Raw genomic sequence first — 16,821 nt, 5'->3', positions numbered from 1 at the left:
GCTATCGGGCTGGGTAACATAGTTCTGGTCAGTGACTGGGCCGGCTCAACGTATCATTGGTTGGGCTCACCCGTCTCGTGGCATCGCAAGATTGCTCCACTCCGGGCCCATCATCACAACACCGAAGCAGCCGAGAGCCGGGACCCCCGCACATGCCGCAGCACAGAGCTCGCAGCCGAAGCCGCAGGCCGCAGCACTCGAGAGCGCAGCCAAGCGGCGGCGCCCCGCCTCTGACTCCGCCCCAGGCCGCTGCGTCCATGGACCCCTCCCCGCAGTCGGCGCCTCCCACCGGGGACGACCCGGCTGCGGCGGCGGATCCCGAGCTCCCGAGGCTCACAGTGACGCAGGTGGAGCAGATGAAGGTGGAAGCCAGGGTTGGCGACATCTACCGCGCCCTCTTCGGGGCCGCGCCCAACACGAAATCCATCATGTGAGCATCCCCGAGCGCACGCTAGTTTTCTCACTTCTATTAGGAGATAGAGATATCCCCGGCTGACGGCAGGACTATGCGGATCTCGACGCATGGGTTTAGTTTGGAAATTGGAGAATTTGACTGACAGGCTGTAGCTTGAAAAAATGGCTAGTCCTGTGATAACTTTAGCTGTAGCACCAGATAGTTCAGTGCAGGGTTCCTGATTTGGTGCTTACAGACGCTTAATACTGCTATTTATTTGTTGTTGGACAGCGTGTTATACACAAACATTTGAATGGGAGTTGATATTAGGGTGTCCACTGCCTCCTCATCATAGGCTTTTGTTGTCGAGTTGTTTTCTGTGCAGGCTAGAGCTGTGGCGTGATCAACATATCGAGTATCTGACGCGTGGGCTGAGGCATCTCGGGCCAGCCTTTCATGTTCTAGATGCCAAGTAATGATTGTGCATGGTTAAGTTATCTTTAGTATATCCTGTTTGATTGTGGCACTAATGCATATTTGTTCTGGTATTGCTTTTCATTGGTTTCAGTCGCCCTTGGCTGTGCTACTGGATGGTTCATCCACTTGCTTTGCTGGATGAAGCACTTGATGATGATCTTGAGAATGATATCATAGACTTCTTAGCTCGATGTCAGGATAAAGATGGTGGATATAGTGGTGGACCTGGACAGGTTGCTCCAATCTCAAAACCTTTTGAGCCCCACACTTTTGAGCTAATAATATCTTTGATTTTGCTATTTGCATTGATTTTTTTAGATAATATCTTTGACTTTTGAGCTAATAATACCCAAAGACTTAGCCTTAGATTGGAGTGCTTGGAAGACAGCTATTCACGTGCCTGAACCATTAGTCTTGGATATGTCCAATGAAACACTGAAGACATATATGTTTGTTGTTGCAGTCACATTTTTAATTGATATTAGGATGTCCATGTAACAAACAAAATACGTGCCAGTGACGGTGGGTACTATGCTTTGGATTTGTATACTCAAGGTTATCTTTTTTTGATAGCAAAGCTACATTATTGGGTGCTTTGATTTAGCCTTCTCATTCAATTAGCATAAGTTTTTAACCAGAAATCTTGTTTGTTATTGATTTATAAAGTTAGTTTGAGTTCATTTATGTTGAGTCATTCAAGAGGGTAAATTGTAGTTTTTTTAGACATTCTTTTGTCCACGTCCTTTGCAGTTGCCTCACCTAGCTACGACTTATGCTGCCGTAAATACACTTGTGACAATAGGGAGTGAAAGAGCACTGTCATCAATCAATAGGTAAATCTCATGGTTGCTCTACAGCAAGATCTGCTTTACATGAGTCATTTTGTTAATAATGTTTATCTTGTTGGTCAGGGACAACTTGTACAAGTTTATGCTTCGGATGAAAGATATATCAGGTGCTTTCAGGTACGCAACCTATCAGCATGGATAATGTACAGAGACCACCTTCTCATTTGTAGCTCCTTCTGAGGTTATGCCTGCCACTCATTTTTCCTTTGCCCTAGAATGCATGATGGTGGTGAAATTGATGTCCGTGCTTCCTACACCGCTATATCGGTGAGTTTCTTGTGGTCCTTCACGATTTTTCTGCAGTTACTTGATATTTCCTGGTGTTGACCTTAGGTTGCCAGCCTTGTGAATATTCTTGATGTTGAACTGGCAAAAGGCGTTGGCGACTACATAGCAAGGTTTTGTTTGTGTTATATAAATGCATTTTTTTCAGTTGCAAAAATTGTTGCTTGGTCACAGTTCTTTTCTAGAATGTTGCTCAATTGATATATTATATGATGACTGCAGTTGTCAAACTTATGAAGGTGGTATTGCTGGGGAGCCTTATGCTGAAGCACATGGTGGGTATGTTTCTGAGGATTTCTGTAAAGTTCCAAATTTATATGTTAAGAACATTAACAAAAGTTGCTTTCATAAGGTATATGTTCTGTGGATTGGCTGCTTTGATCCTGCTTAATGAGGCAGAGAAAGTTGACTTGCCTAGCTTGATCGTAAGACAACCTCTTCCTCCCTTAGTTTATTTAATTTACTTCTATAATTATGATGTGTTTTTGTGTATTAGACCATGAAGTTATTCTTTTAGGTCCTTTGGTGAAAGTGCATGACAAGTAGTCGATACTTGTGTGTTTGGCTGATGCAACATTTGTTTTTATTACAACACCATTTGGCGTTGTTGCTGACATCTTCACCATTTAGGGTTGGGTGGCTTTTCGTCAAGGAGTGGAATGCGGATTTCAAGGACGAAATAATAAATTGGTTGACGGTTGCTACTCCTTTTGGCAGGTAATTGTAACATCTGTCTACTGTTATCTTTGCCACATGTTGTGCTCCATGTAACAGAAATCTAGTGTGTGACCAGGGAGCTGCCATTGCTTTAACACAAAAGTTAATTACGATTGTTGATAAGCAATTGAAGTCCTCGTATTTCTGCAAAAGGCCATCAGGAGAGGATGCCTGCAGCACCAGTTCATATGGGTGCACTGCGAAAAAGTTTTCCTCTGGTAAGAATCAGGACCATCCATAATTTTCTTATGAAATGAAAATTATTTCGTCATTTTGTTTGTGACAAATATGAAAGAAGTTTTGTAAAATTTTAAAACAAAAAATAGAAACGGTTCCAGATCGATGTAAATTGTAACTGATTGGAACTCATTTATTCCTCGTACCATGCCAGCAATGCACTGATAACTTAAAAAGCCCGTTTTGCTGTATGTTTGCTAGTAGGTGGGTGAGCGAACAGTACCGGTTATCAAATTTTAAAACCTTGATCTGCTTACTGGCAACCTAATGTCATTCCTCATACTGTTTATACTTTTGGTGCATTTGATGTGCGAGTTTATAATGCACCCACAAGATCATGACCTGAACTGAACTGACGTATTGATTTACAAATTCTGGGGGGCTTAATTTATGTCATCATACTCATGTGTTTTGCTTGTTTTCCTCCTGAAGCTGTGGATTATGCAAAGTTTGGATTTGATTTTATACAACAGAGCAACCAAATTGGCCCACTCTTCCATAACATTGCCCTGCAACAATACATCCTACTTTGTTCACAGGTGAGATAACTTTAAATACAATATTATTTTCATATGCAGAGTTTTATCACCAGAATGTGAAATTCTGCAATGCCATCTTATTATAGTTGTTACCACCCTTTGCCCCAAATTATAGGTCGTTTTGGCTTTCCTATGTACATAGCTTTTGCTATGCACCTAGATATACGATATGTCTAGATACATAGCAAAAGTTATGTACCTAAAAATGCCAAAACGACCTATAAATTGGAACAGAGGGAGTATTTGTTGAGGAGTTGAGATCTCAGATTAAGTTAAGATGACAACTGCTTCTGTAACTCAGGTACTAGAGGGAGGCTTGAGGGATAAGCCTGGAAAGAACAGAGATCACTATCATTCATGCTACTGCCTCAGTGGTCTCTCAGTTAGCCAGTACAGTGCCATGACTGATGCGGATTCATGCCCATTACCTCAGCATGTGCTTGGACCGTACTCTAATTTGCTTGAGCCAATCCATCCACTCTACAATGTTGTCCTGGATAAATACCATACAGCCTATGAGTTCTTTTCAAAAGAGTGATCTAATGTTAGAACCTAAGAACAATTGGCTAGGGTTGTGTGGGATTGTATTATTTGCACGGATAACAGTAACTTTTGATTTACATACCTTAGTCGTGTTATACCAGGGTATCTGGCCAAAGGGCGCCTAGCTCAAACGGTTAGGTGACCCAGCGGCACTCCTCAGGTCCCGAGTTCGACTTCCCGTGGGAGCGAATTTCAGGCTGAGGTTAAAAAAATCCCCTCGCCTGTCCCCATGTGCCAAAGCGCAGTTATGGCCCGGCCCGGTTCTCACAGGGCAACGGATACCGCTGTGTCAGGATGGGGGCGGGGGTTCGGGGGTTTTCTCGATCTGTGTGAGAAGATCTTAAAGGGAAAACCCGGGGGCCGTCATAACCCCCGCAGGTCGAGTTTTTTTTATACGAGGGTATCTGTATGTTTGGTCAGGTGCATTGCCTGGATAAATCTCTCTTGGTTGTGATGTTGGCGACTTGAATTATGTTACTGGTGTTTATTATTAATTAAAAATGTACCAGAAGTGCAGCGTTAGATGCAGCATAGTGATCTGTGAATGCTAGAACCAAGTGTTTGTATGTATTATGTTATGAGTTAAATGCATGATTAGATGGTACCTGAACCAGCTGAGGTTGCTTGTAGGCAGGTAATAAGCCAAGCAAAACCATTGCCAGAAGATAAGTGAGCCATAGTGGACGCCACCAGAGCATGCTGCCTCGTGCCCTCGTCGACAGTGTGCAGTGCAGCTCGGTTCCTAGCAAAAGGCTGTTTCCCAAATTGGGATATTGGTTGAAGATCTCAGGGACACGGCTACCAACCTGACGTTTTACGAACCATTCTATGATTGTGCATGTTGTGTGGCTTATTGCAAATTGAACATTTCATCAAAATACAAGTAGGCTTTATAATAACTTATTTTTTTAACCTTTTTAGTCAGCAAAGGGTCAAAGAACTCACGCAATAATGCATGCACGCGGGTATCTAGCTTCTTAAATTTCTTTATTAGTTCAGAATTTTTTTTTGTAAATAGTTTTGTTTGTTTATTTGATTTAGCTTAATTTTGGCTTATGCTGATTTGTTGTGAGACGAAAGCATTGTTCGTTCGCTGAAAAGTATCGCTGAAGAAGTAGTGCTGCAGAACAGAACCATTATAATTTCTCTCTCTCCACTGGTACATCCATTAGCCCGTCCTCTATAACAATCATCAATCAATGGGCCTGTTCGCTTGTCTGAATTCTGGAGGAATCTGGATGGTTTGGAGGAATGCTGGATGAATTTGTGAGAGAAAAACATTATTTCGGATAAAAAAATAAGCGGATCAAGCCGGGTTTAAGGACACACGAACCTTGCTAATGTCTTACTATTGTCATCATTTTCTTTTCTTCCCCCCACCCACCCCCCACCACCTCTATCTCGTGGCCTTGCAATTTTCTACGGTGACTAAATCAATGTGGCTCAGTGTTCTCTTGGTGAGCTTCATTTCTCCATAAAACCACTATCAAGTCTCTTGCAAATTGTTAAGAGCGTGTTTGGAACGGAGGATAGGTAAAGGAATTTTACAGGAACACGATTCCTTTACCTTGCTGACGTCATGTAGCGTTTGGATCATAGGAATGAGCTTTACCATTCCTCGTGGAAAGTCTTGTTCTCGTCCGTAAAACACGCAGGAACCAAAACATGTGTGTGGCCACTTTGGTCATGCACGTCGCAGCTTTGTTGAATTTGTGCTGCAAGAGCGTGTCTCTTTGTGTCGGTTGCTTCCTTTTCCGGCATGTGTTTTAGGGATAATTTGTTGGGAACGGTAACCCTTGGATTTCCGCTAGCTTTGTACTTTAATAACTCTTCTTCCTCTTAATGAAATATGTACCTCGTGGTACAGTCGAGAGAAAAAAAAACATGTAGAGTAAGCCACAATCGTTGGAGTCAAACATGTTTGTCTGTTTTCCCTCCATCAATAGTGTCAGCGACCTATTCTACAGGAATTAGTTAGCTAGCATAAGACCAGTTCCTTCAGTTGTAATCCAAACGCATAGCGTCAGTAGCCTGGTCCTCAGCTGATCCAAGTATATAGGAGTCTGTTAGTTTTACTTGGCTAGCATTGACCGGCACCTTGTATATGTACCTGTACACTGCACAATGAATGATTCGAGCGTTCATTCATCTCACATGGTATCAGCTTAATTTCGATCCCCACCCACCTGCTTCCGCTCCTCTCAGCCCACCCCCTGCTTCCGCTCCTCCCTGCCATGGCGACCTCCCCTGGGTCTGCTCACTCGTCGGCCACAAACCCATTCGCCGGGCCTGCTGATCCCGCTCCACCCTCTGCCTCCACTCTTGTCTTGCTCAATATCCGAAGCCATGTTCCTGTCGTTCTCTCCTCTGACGATGTAAACTTCAGGCAATGGCGTTCCTTCATCGAGCTCACCATCAAAAAATTCGGCCTCCTCAACCACATCGACGGCACAGTGGATGCCGCCGCCATGATCGACGATGCCGAATGGCTCCAGGTCGACGCCTGCATCGTCTCCTGGCTGTATAACACCGTGTCCAAGGAGATATGGAACGATGTCAACCGGCCCAACGCCAACGCCTACTCCACCTAGATGGCGATCACCGGCCAATTCCTCGACAACAGCTTGCAGCGCGTCGTGTATGCCCAACAGGAGTTCCATAGCCTGTTCCAGGGTGACATGGGCATCGGCGAGTACTGCGGCCGCCTCAAGCGCCTCGCCGACACGCTCTACGACTGTGGCTCTGCTGTCTCAGATCCGGCTCTCATCATCAACACCCTGCGCGGGCTGAACAACAAGTTCAGCTAGGCGATTGCTGTTCTCTCCACCATGAACCCTCCACCCACATTCCTCTACACCAAATCCTATCTCCTGCAGGAAGAACATCGGATCCGGCATTCCCACCAGATGGAGGCGCAAACTGCTCTTCTTGCATCGGCCGCGAACACCTCTGCCTCCAAGACTGCCGCGCCCACTCCACCAACACTCCCCACGGCCAGCAACGGCGCCAACGACCGTCGCAAGCGCAAGGCCTCTGATGGTCGCAATCGACAGAACACCTCCGGCGGCCACGGCTCTGGCGGTCCTCAGATGCATCGCGGCGGCGCTCCACCACCACAGTGGGCCTCTGCCCACAACCCATGGCAGGGTGTCGTCCAGGCGTGGCCCATGAACGCGTGGAGACCCAGCGTTCTTGGATCACGTCCCGGCGTCAACCCCCCACACGCCATGGCGGCCCTCTCCGCTCCATCGCTCGATGCTGCCTTCCATGCCGGATCTTCAGGAGCTGAGCCGGTCGGACTCTACTCCGCCCTCAACAATATGTCCATCAACAACCCCGGCGGCGGCGGCACCGAATGGTTCCTCGATACGGGCGCCACAACACACATGGCCTCCAATTCCGGTATCCTCAGCTCCCCTCCCAACCCCACTGTTCACCGTCAAATTATTGTCGACAACGGCCAGTCCTTCCCAGCACACTGTACTGGCATTGCCTCCATCCCAACCTCTGCTTCTTCTTTATAGCTTCGAAATGTCCTCATTGCTCCTCAACTTGTTAAGAATCTTATTTCAGTTCGTGCTCTAACCCGCGACAACTCTATTTCTGTTGAATTTGATCCATGGGGTTTCTCCATCAAGGACCTTCGCACCAAGATGGTACTCCTTCGATGTGATTCGTCCGGCGAACTCTACCCCCTTCGTCAGCATCCCACCACACCGGCGCGCCCAGCGACTGCTCTCCTGGCTTCCAACGACAGCAGTCTTTGGCATGCTCGCCTCGGCCACCCTGGTCATGGCACGCTCCAGCGCCTGTCCCCCTCCATCAGTCTGTCGTGTTCCAAGTCGAGTCGACACACTTGTGATGCCTGTCGACGCGGCAAACTTGTTCGATTACCTTTTAGCGATTCTAATAATATTTCAGCATTTCCCTTTCAACTTCTGCATTGTGATGTCTGGACTTCACCTATACTGAGCAATTCCGGTTTCAAATTCTATCTTGTCATTTTGGATGATTTCTCACACTACGCCTAGACGTTTCCCCTGCGCCACAAATCAGATGTTCTACCAACACTCATCTCTTTTCATGCGTTCATGCAAACACAGTTCCAAGTACCCATCATGTGCTTCCAAACCGACAATGGCAAAGAGTTTGATAACTCGGCATCTCGTGCGTTCTTCGCCACGCACGGAATTGTGCTCCGTCTCACCTGCCCATATACGTCACAGCAGAATGGACGTGCCGAACGCATACTCCGCACACTCAACGACGGTGTCCGCGCTCTATTGTTTCACGCTTCCATCCCACCCACCTTCTGGCCAGATGCACTTGCTGCATCAACGTACCTACTCAATCGGCGCCCGTGCCGACCTCGGGACAACTATACTCCATTCGACCTACTCTTTGGTGTAACCCCAGATTACAATCATCTACGGGTCTTTGGGTGCCTCTGTTATCCAAATCTCGCCTCCACGGCTCCACACAAGCTGTCATCGTGATCTGCTCGCTGCGTCTTTCTTGGCTATCCACTAGACCAAAAGGGCTACAAGTGTTACAATCCTGTGACCAAGCGAGTTATAATCTCACGTCACGTCTACTTCAACGAGACTTGTTTTCTGTTTGTGCAGGCTGATACAACACCAGCGCCGTCGGGCTCTCCCTGTTCGTCGTGCATGCCTGACGAGGTCCTCATTCCAACTGGACCACGCCAGCCTCGACGTCACGCCCCAGTCGCCAACCCGTGCAGCGCAGCAATAGGGCCACGACATGTGAGCCACAGCCCTCCATCTGAGGTCTGTGCGGCGCCCCACATTAGTTCGTCAACAGCTGCAGCGCCGGTCACCACTACTACTTCTCCGGCCCCTACCACGACGTCGCGCCCAGCACATGTGGCACCACCGAACCAGCAGCCACATCAACACCCGATGGTCACGCGTGCACAGGATGGCATCCGACTGCCAAATCCCAAATACGCACACATCGCAACCACGACTACACCGTCGCCGGCGCCAACATCTGTGCACGCCGCATTACGCGACCCCGACTGGCTAGCTGCGATGCAGGCCGAATTCAATGCGCTGCAGCTCAACGACACGTGGACGCTCATGCCTCGACCTGAACGTGCCAACATCATCACCGGAAAATGGTTGTTCAAGAACAAACTGCATCCTGATGGGAGTTTGGAACGCCGCAAAGCCTGATGGGTCGTGCGGGGTTTCTCACAACGACCAGGCGTCGACTTCCACCAGACATTCTCACCCGTTGTCAAGCCTGCGACAATCAGAACTGTTCTCCATCTGGCGGCCACACGACGGTGGCCTGTACACCAACTCGACGTCAAGAACGCGTTCCTACATGGCGATCTTGCCGAACGCGTCTATTGTCATCAACCCGCCGGCTTCATCGACGCAAACCACCCCGACCACGTATGCCTGCTGGTCAAGTCCCTCTATGGACTCAAGCAGGCACCGAGGGCATGGTTCCTGTGACTCGGCAACCATCTCCTCAGCATGGGCTTCACCGCATCAGGCTCGGACTCCTCCCTGTTCATCTACAAGCAAGGGACAAACACGGTGTATCTCCTTGTGTATGTTGATGACATCATACTCACTGCGTCGTCGAGTCCACTTCTGCACCAAGTCGTTGATAAACTCCGTCATGCCTTCGCGATCAAAGACCTTGGTGAGCTACATTTCTTCCTCGGTGTACAGGTGAAACGTGATGCTGCTGGCTTCCACCTCAACCAGGCACAGTACACAGAAGAGATCCTGGAACGGGCGGGAATGTCAAATTGTAAACCGGCCACAACTCCGGTTGAAGTCAAGCCCAAGCTATCAGCACACGACGGCGAGGCTATGACCGACGGCACGTTCTACCGCAGCATCACCGGCGCCCTACAGTATCTCACTCTCTCGCGCCCGGATATCGCCTATGGTGTGAACCAGGCGTGTCTTCATATGCATGCTCCCTGAGACGTGCACTGGAACCTCGTCAAGCGCATACTACATTATCTTCGCGGAACCATCAAGCACGGCATCACCATTTCAGCAACTCCATCGACAACACTGAAGGTATACTCCGATGCCGATTGGGCTGGCTGCCCAGACACTCGGCGGTCGACATCCGGCTACTGCGTATTCCTTGGTGACTCCCTCGTGTCATGGTCGTCCAAGCGACAGACCATGGTCTCACGATCGAGTGCCGAGGCCGAATACAGAGTAGTAGCAAACGCCGCTGCAGAGTGTTGCTGGTTACGCAATCTTCTTCGAGAGCTCCACGTCGACGTCGACAAAGCCACGGTGATTTACTGCGACAACGTCTCTGCTGTATATCTCTCTGAGAATCCAGTACACCATCAGAGGACAAAGCATATAGAGCTTGACATACATTTTGTGCGAGAGAAGGTCGCCCTAGGGCAATTCCAAGTGCTGCACATACCTACCAGGTACCAATTTGCGGACATCATGACTAAAGGACTACCGACGCCATTGTTCACTGAATTCAGGGACAGTTTGTGTATTCGATCACACGAAGCTACAACTGCGGGGGGTGTCAGCGACCTATTCTACAGGAATTAGTTAGCTAGCATAAGACCAGTTCCTTCAGTTGTAATCCAAACGCATAGCGCCAGTAGCCTGGTCCTCAGCTGACCCAAGTATATAGGAGTCTGTTAGTTTTACTTGGCTAACATTGACCGGCACCTTGTATATGTACCTGTACACTACACAATGAATGATTCGAGCGTTCATTCATCTCACAAATAGTGATGTTAAGACTCCTCGGGTAGGAACACATGGGTTGAAGCAGTGGGTCGATAACTTCATGGGCTGTTGAGGTATTGGTGTCCACCTAGGTAGCTCTTGTGTATATGCGTAATACCTCCCATGGTTCTGATGCAATTGAATTTTACAATATATTTTTTCTATGCTTGTTCCAACCCATCTTTGTTTTTTCTATTTATTTTTTAAAATATCTTTTCATTGCTATTGTTACATCTTGATTTTTAGAATCAATGTGGCATTTTTTAGCCTTTAAGAAGGAAAGATATATTTTTGAACTTTATTTATATATATGGAAATCAAATTAACATTTTTTAACTTCTATTTCCAGTTTAGAATTAATTTTAAGAGAACAATTGATTTTAAATAAGGATGACATGAATTGATATAACTATCGCAAAAATGTGGTTTCAACAGTGGTTTGATGGCTCTATTGTAAATTTTTTTTTGAACTTTGTTGGTCTCGATGCTATTTGTATCTTTCTTGATTGAAGACGGATTTGTTAAATATGAGATATGTTTCAAGTATTATAATATATCTATGGTTTGAACATATGTATTGATCTTTGTTGTATATATATGGACAAAACATTATTAACTTAGAATGTCACATGCACAAAAAAATATTTAAATGTAGACTATATGTGGCATAATATTTCTTTTATTCTAGATTGTTAGATCATCTTAAATCTAACGAATATGTTTTTTTTTGAAAAATTGTGTTCTTGCCTTTGTCCAGTACTCCAATTGTGATTTTGTCCCTATTTTTTCAACTTTGTGTTTTTACCCTTATTATTTTGAATTGAACTGTCCGTCTGCCCCTCTTTTGGATGTCCGTCAAATACCCAGGCAATAGATGGATTAAAAAAATTTGAAACCTGAAAAGAAAAGGCCAAATGACCGCAGTGCCCCTTATCTCTTTCTGGCTCTTCCTCAACTCGTCCAAACACATGCCACCAGGAGCGGGCGGCGGTGCGATGCAGGCTCGTGTGGTGTAGGGCGACGTGGTGCCTGGCGGCGGTGCGGCCTAGGGCGCGCGGTGCGGCGACGCGAAGTGGGCTCAGGCGCGGTGCGCGGGGGCGGGCGGCGCGACATCGAGAGCGGGCAGCGGTGGTGCCTGGCGGCGGGTGCCGCAAGTTCAACGTGGACGAAGGCATCGCCATGAGCGTGCTGGAGAGGAGGTTCAGGAGGAGCTACCACCTGGCGTGGTCGGTGGCATTCATCCTAGACCCGTTGTACCTCATCAAGGACGTCAGCGGGCGATACCTCCCGCCATTCAAGTACCTAACGCCGGAGCAGGAGAAGGACGTGGACAAGCTGATCACGAGGCTGGTGTCGTCGGAGATGGTGCACCTGGTGATGATGGAGCTGATGAAGTGGCGGTCGGAGGGCCTAGACCCGCAGTACGCGCAGGCGGTGCAGGTCCAACAGCCCGACCCGGCGACAGAGAAGATGAAGATCGCCAACAAGCAGAGCAGCCGGCTCATGTGGGAGACGTGCCTCAGCAAGCTCAAGTCGCTGGGCATGGTGGCCGTGCGGCTCATCTTCCTCCAAGGGATCGCAAGGGTGTTCCGATGCACGCCAACGATGACGTGGTGGCCGTTCTTCTTCTGGGTGTGGCTCAGGGGCGCCCGCCTCTTGTTCTTCTGGGCACAAGATTGGCGTCAAGGTGCGTAGATAGCCGTGTGGTTGCAATCCTACGTCCCAGCCACCGCCACCGCCTTTGTCGTGCTCCTCTAGGCTTGCCACTCCCTCCCGCACGTGCGCTAGATCCACGCGCACCTCCACATCCACAGGTTGGACACCAATGAGTTCCTCCTTGCTAGGCTCGTCGACCTCACGCTCAGCGCCACTGATGACGCACATAGGGTGCTTGACGGGATGCACCAGCACTAGGTGAAAGGTCCTAATATGGCTAGAGGGGGGATGAATAGCCTATTTAAAAATCTACAAACCAACTAGAGCAATTTGATTAGTATGACAAATAGCGAAAAGCAAACTTGCTCTAGCTCTATAAGGGTTGTAAGCCACCTATCCAAAAATTCTAGCTACTATGATCACTAGACATATAATTTACTAAGTCACTACTCACTAAGAGCTCTCACACTTGCTACACTAAAGAGCTCCACTAGATGAACTTAACCTATAAAGCAAGCTCTCAATTCTAGCTACACTAAAGAGCTTGCTACAACTAGTTTGCGGGTATGTAAATGAGTAAGTAAGGTGATTATACCGCTGCGTAGAGGAGTAAACCAATCACAAAATAAATACTAACTCAATCATCGGGAGAATACCAAAGGGCAAGAGACAACCAATTTTCTCCCGAGATTCACATGCTTGCCAATACGCTACGTCTCCGTTGTGTCGACCAACACTTGGTGGTTCAGCGGCTAAGAGGTGTTGCACGAACCTCGTCCACACAATTGGACACCGCAAGAACCTACCCACAAGTGAGGTAACTCAATGACACGAGCAATCCACTAGGGTTACCTTTCGGCGCTCTATTAGGGAAGGCACAAGTCCCCTCACAATCACCGGAAGATGGCCACGAACAATCACCAACTTGTGACAATCCTCCTCCGCTGCACCAGGCCGTCTAGGTGGTGGCAACCACCAAGAGCAACAAGTGAATCTGACAGTGAAACACTAACACCAAGTGTCTCTAGATGCAATCACTCAAGCAATGCACTTGGATTCTCTCCCAATCTCACAAAGATGATGAATCAATGATGGAGATGAGTGGGAGGGCTTTGGTTAAGCTCACAAGGTTGCTATATCAATGCAAATGGCTAGTGAGCTTGAGCCGGCCATGGGGCTTAAATAGAGAGCCCCCACGAATATAGTCATTGGCTCTCTATTCCCTAAAAAATCGGGGCGACCGGACGCGTCGGTCGTATTGACCGGACGTAGGACCCCAGCGTTCGGTCGCACGATGCACGCCACGTGGCCCCTGCTTCAAATACTGATTGCTCGATCTCAACAGCCATCGGTACACTTAAGTTGTGACCAGACGTACTACAGTGTAGGACCGAACACAGGACCCCAGCGTCCGGTCACTTCCAGTAAGGTTCCACTCGCGACCAAACACGTCCGGTCATGCTCGACCAGACTCACCCAGCGTCCGATCAATCTCCCTCTTCACTATGCGCCGCCGCATCAGCATGACCGGATGATGAATAGTGTTCAACCAGAGTTCAGTCGCCTGTGTCCGGTCTTAGGCTGAGAGTACCATCTTCTTTTATAATTGATCGGAAGCTGCTCCCCAGAGTCCGGTCACCACATGACCAGCGTTCGGTCACTGTATGACATTGAAAAACACCTCTTTTGATTCACCAACTTCTCCACCCTTTCTCAAATGTGCCAACCACCAAGTGTACCACCTTGTGCACGTGTGTTAGCATATTTTGACAAACATTTTCAAGGGTGTTAGCTTTCCACTAGATCCTAAATGCATATGCAATGAGTTAGAGCATCTAGTGGCACTTTGATAACCGCATTTCGATACGAGTTTCACCCCTCTTAATAGTACGGCTATCGATCCTAAATGTGATCACACTCTCTAAGTGTCTTGATTACAAAACCAAAAAGTTCCTAACAATTTCACCTTTGTCATAAGCCTTTTGTTTTTCTTTCTTCCTTTTCAAGTCCAAGCATTTGATCATCACCATGCCATCATTATCATCATGTCATGATCTTCGTTTGCTTCATCACTTGGAGTAGTGCTACCTATCTCATAATCACTTTGATAAACTAGGTTAGCACTTAGGGTTTCATCAATTCATCAAAGCCAAACTGGAGCTTTCAATCTCTTCCTTTTTGGTAAATGATGACAACCCTTACCCAAAGATATGAATTGAATTTTAATTGAATTCATGTTGCTTGCCCAATCATATTTACCATGTGTAAAAGAATATAGACAAGTTTTATGAACCCCGAATGGTAGCAATTGCTCCCCCTACATATGTGCTAAGAGTTTGGATTATAGCTTGCACATATGCTTAGATAGGAAATGTAGGAGACAATGTCTACCAAATGATGCTAAGGTAAAGAGATGGACCTTTGAAGCGTGATACCAATCGGAGTGTACCAATATACCATCCTTAGCACCATTAGTAACTAGACATACAAAAAAACTAGAATACCCCATGAGATCGACATTTAGAAGCAAGGGTCTAGTTACTTAACCTATGCATGCTAGTTTTTCATTTCATCATTCAAACCTATAACTAGCATACACCACACAAGCATAGATATTAACATTTAAAACTTGTGCTATGCAAGCAAATATATAAAATGCACATTAAAATGCAACATACAAGTTTATGAGCTTGCTCCCCCTACTTGTGTATAATTTTTATTGATCCCCTTATAATGTCATTTCATTTGTTTGCTCCCCCTATCTTACCATCTTTGTGAATTTCTCTCTCCCTTTGTCAACAATTAGCACAAAAAGGCGAGCTCAAATTTTAGATAGGTTGGGGTAAAACCATGTGAAGTAAGGATCATTTTCCCAATTTGATTCAATCTAGATCAAACACTAGGTTCACAAGCCCACAAACAAGTCATATGCTATCATTAGACCAAATCAAGCATAGAAGCAATAGTGGTACCATACAAGCATCAAATTCATTTGATTTTCATGAATGAGCCTAGGACATGATAGGAATGACTAGATGCACTAAACATGTCCTTAGCAAGGATGTATGCCATGCTAATCAACTTTTACCTTAGATTGCTCGAAGGAGAGGCATGTCATATAATAGGGGTGCATCAACACATATTTGAGAAATCCAATATGTTCAATTCATTCTTTAGCTTGCAAAACCTCTTCTCATCAAGTGGCTTGGTGAAGATATCGGCAAGTTGATCATCGATGCCAACACTCTTAATGCAAATGTCCCCTTTTTGTTGGTGATCTCTTATGAAGTGATAGCGGACATCAATGTGCTTTGTTCTTGCATGTTAAACCAGATTGTTGGTTAACTTGATTACACTCTCATTATCACATAGCAATGACACTTTTTAAAACTTGATTCCAAAGTCATTCAAAGTAGCCTTCATCCAAAATAATTGAGCACAACAACTACCAGCCAAAATATACTCCGCTTCGGCGGTTGAAAGTGCTACACTATTCTGCTTTTTTGATGACCAAGACACAAGTGATCTTCCCAATAGTTGACATGTGCCCAATGTGCTCTTTCTCTCAACTTTGCATCCCGCATAATCGGAGTTCGAAATATCTAATCAACTCAAATCTTGCTCATTTGGGATACCACAATCCAATATTTTATGTATGCTTCAAGTACCTCAATATTCTCTTTGTTGCCTTCAAATGACTTTCTCTTGGTGAGGCATGAAATCTAGCACACATGCATACACTAAACATCACATCCGGCCTTGATGCGATCACATAGAGTAGGCTTCCAATTATAAACCGATATATCTTTTGATCCACCATATTACCACTAGCATCACTATCCAAGCTTCCATTTGTCCCCATTGGTGTACTAATAGCTTTACTATCATCCATTCCAAACTTCTTGAGCATGTCTTTGATGTACTTACCTTGACTCATAAATGTGTCATTCTTCATTTGCTTGATTTGAAGATCAAGGAAGTAACTAAGCTCTCCAATCATGGACATCTCAAACTCACTTGCCATCATCTTTCCAAACTCCTCATAAAAATATTGATTTGTTGAACCAAATATGATATCAACATAGATTTGCAATACAAACAAGTTATTTCCAAGCTTCTTGATAAAGAGAGTGGTGTCAACCTTTCCCATCTTGAATCCCTTAGAGAGTAGAAAATCCCTCAGCCTCTCATACCATGCTCCTGGTGCTTGTTTTAATCCATACAAAGCCTTTCTCAACTCATAAACATGGTTGGTTTTTTTTATCTTCGAAACCGGAAGGTTGCTCAACATACACAAGCTCATTGATGTACCCATTGAGAAATGCACTCTTCACATCCATTTAATACAACTTGATGTTGTGGGCACA

At 46.2% G+C, this 16,821-nt stretch overlaps 1 protein-coding gene across 1 annotated transcript; it reads left to right on the top strand.

Moving 5' to 3' along the window:
• The first annotated feature begins 106 nt into the window (after window positions 1–106).
• Window positions 107–4,478, top strand: LOC136456509 (protein farnesyltransferase subunit beta-like). The gene is made up of 13 exons (XM_066456409.1): window positions 107–430; window positions 780–866; window positions 963–1,104; window positions 1,622–1,704; window positions 1,783–1,836; window positions 1,935–1,986; window positions 2,053–2,117; window positions 2,227–2,283; window positions 2,357–2,429; window positions 2,635–2,721; window positions 2,798–2,939; window positions 3,391–3,497; window positions 3,799–4,478. The coding sequence occupies exons 1-13, from the start codon at window positions 153–155 to the stop codon at window positions 4,033–4,035; spliced, it is 1,464 nt and encodes a 487-aa protein (XP_066312506.1). The 5' UTR covers window positions 107–152; the 3' UTR covers window positions 4,036–4,478.
• The last annotated feature ends 12,343 nt before the right edge of the window (window positions 4,479–16,821 follow it).

This window comes from Miscanthus floridulus, chromosome 6 (genome assembly GCF_019320115.1).
Source record: "Miscanthus floridulus cultivar M001 chromosome 6, ASM1932011v1, whole genome shotgun sequence".
NCBI classification, from domain to species: Eukaryota; Viridiplantae; Streptophyta; class Magnoliopsida; order Poales; family Poaceae; genus Miscanthus; species Miscanthus floridulus.
This window is presented reverse-complemented; position numbering and strand designations above follow the sequence as displayed.

Coding starts and splice junctions, on each gene's coding strand:
- LOC136456509 (XM_066456409.1), top strand. CDS start 153: ATGCCGCAGCACAGAGCTCGCAGCCGAAGCCGCAGGCCGCAGCACTCG. Junction 1,105..1,621: donor ATAGTGGTGGACCTGGACAG/GTTGCTCCAATC, acceptor CGTCCTTTGCAG/TTGCCTCACCTAGCTACGAC. Junction 2,430..2,634: donor TTGACTTGCCTAGCTTGATC/GTAAGACAACCT, acceptor TTCACCATTTAG/GGTTGGGTGGCTTTTCGTCA.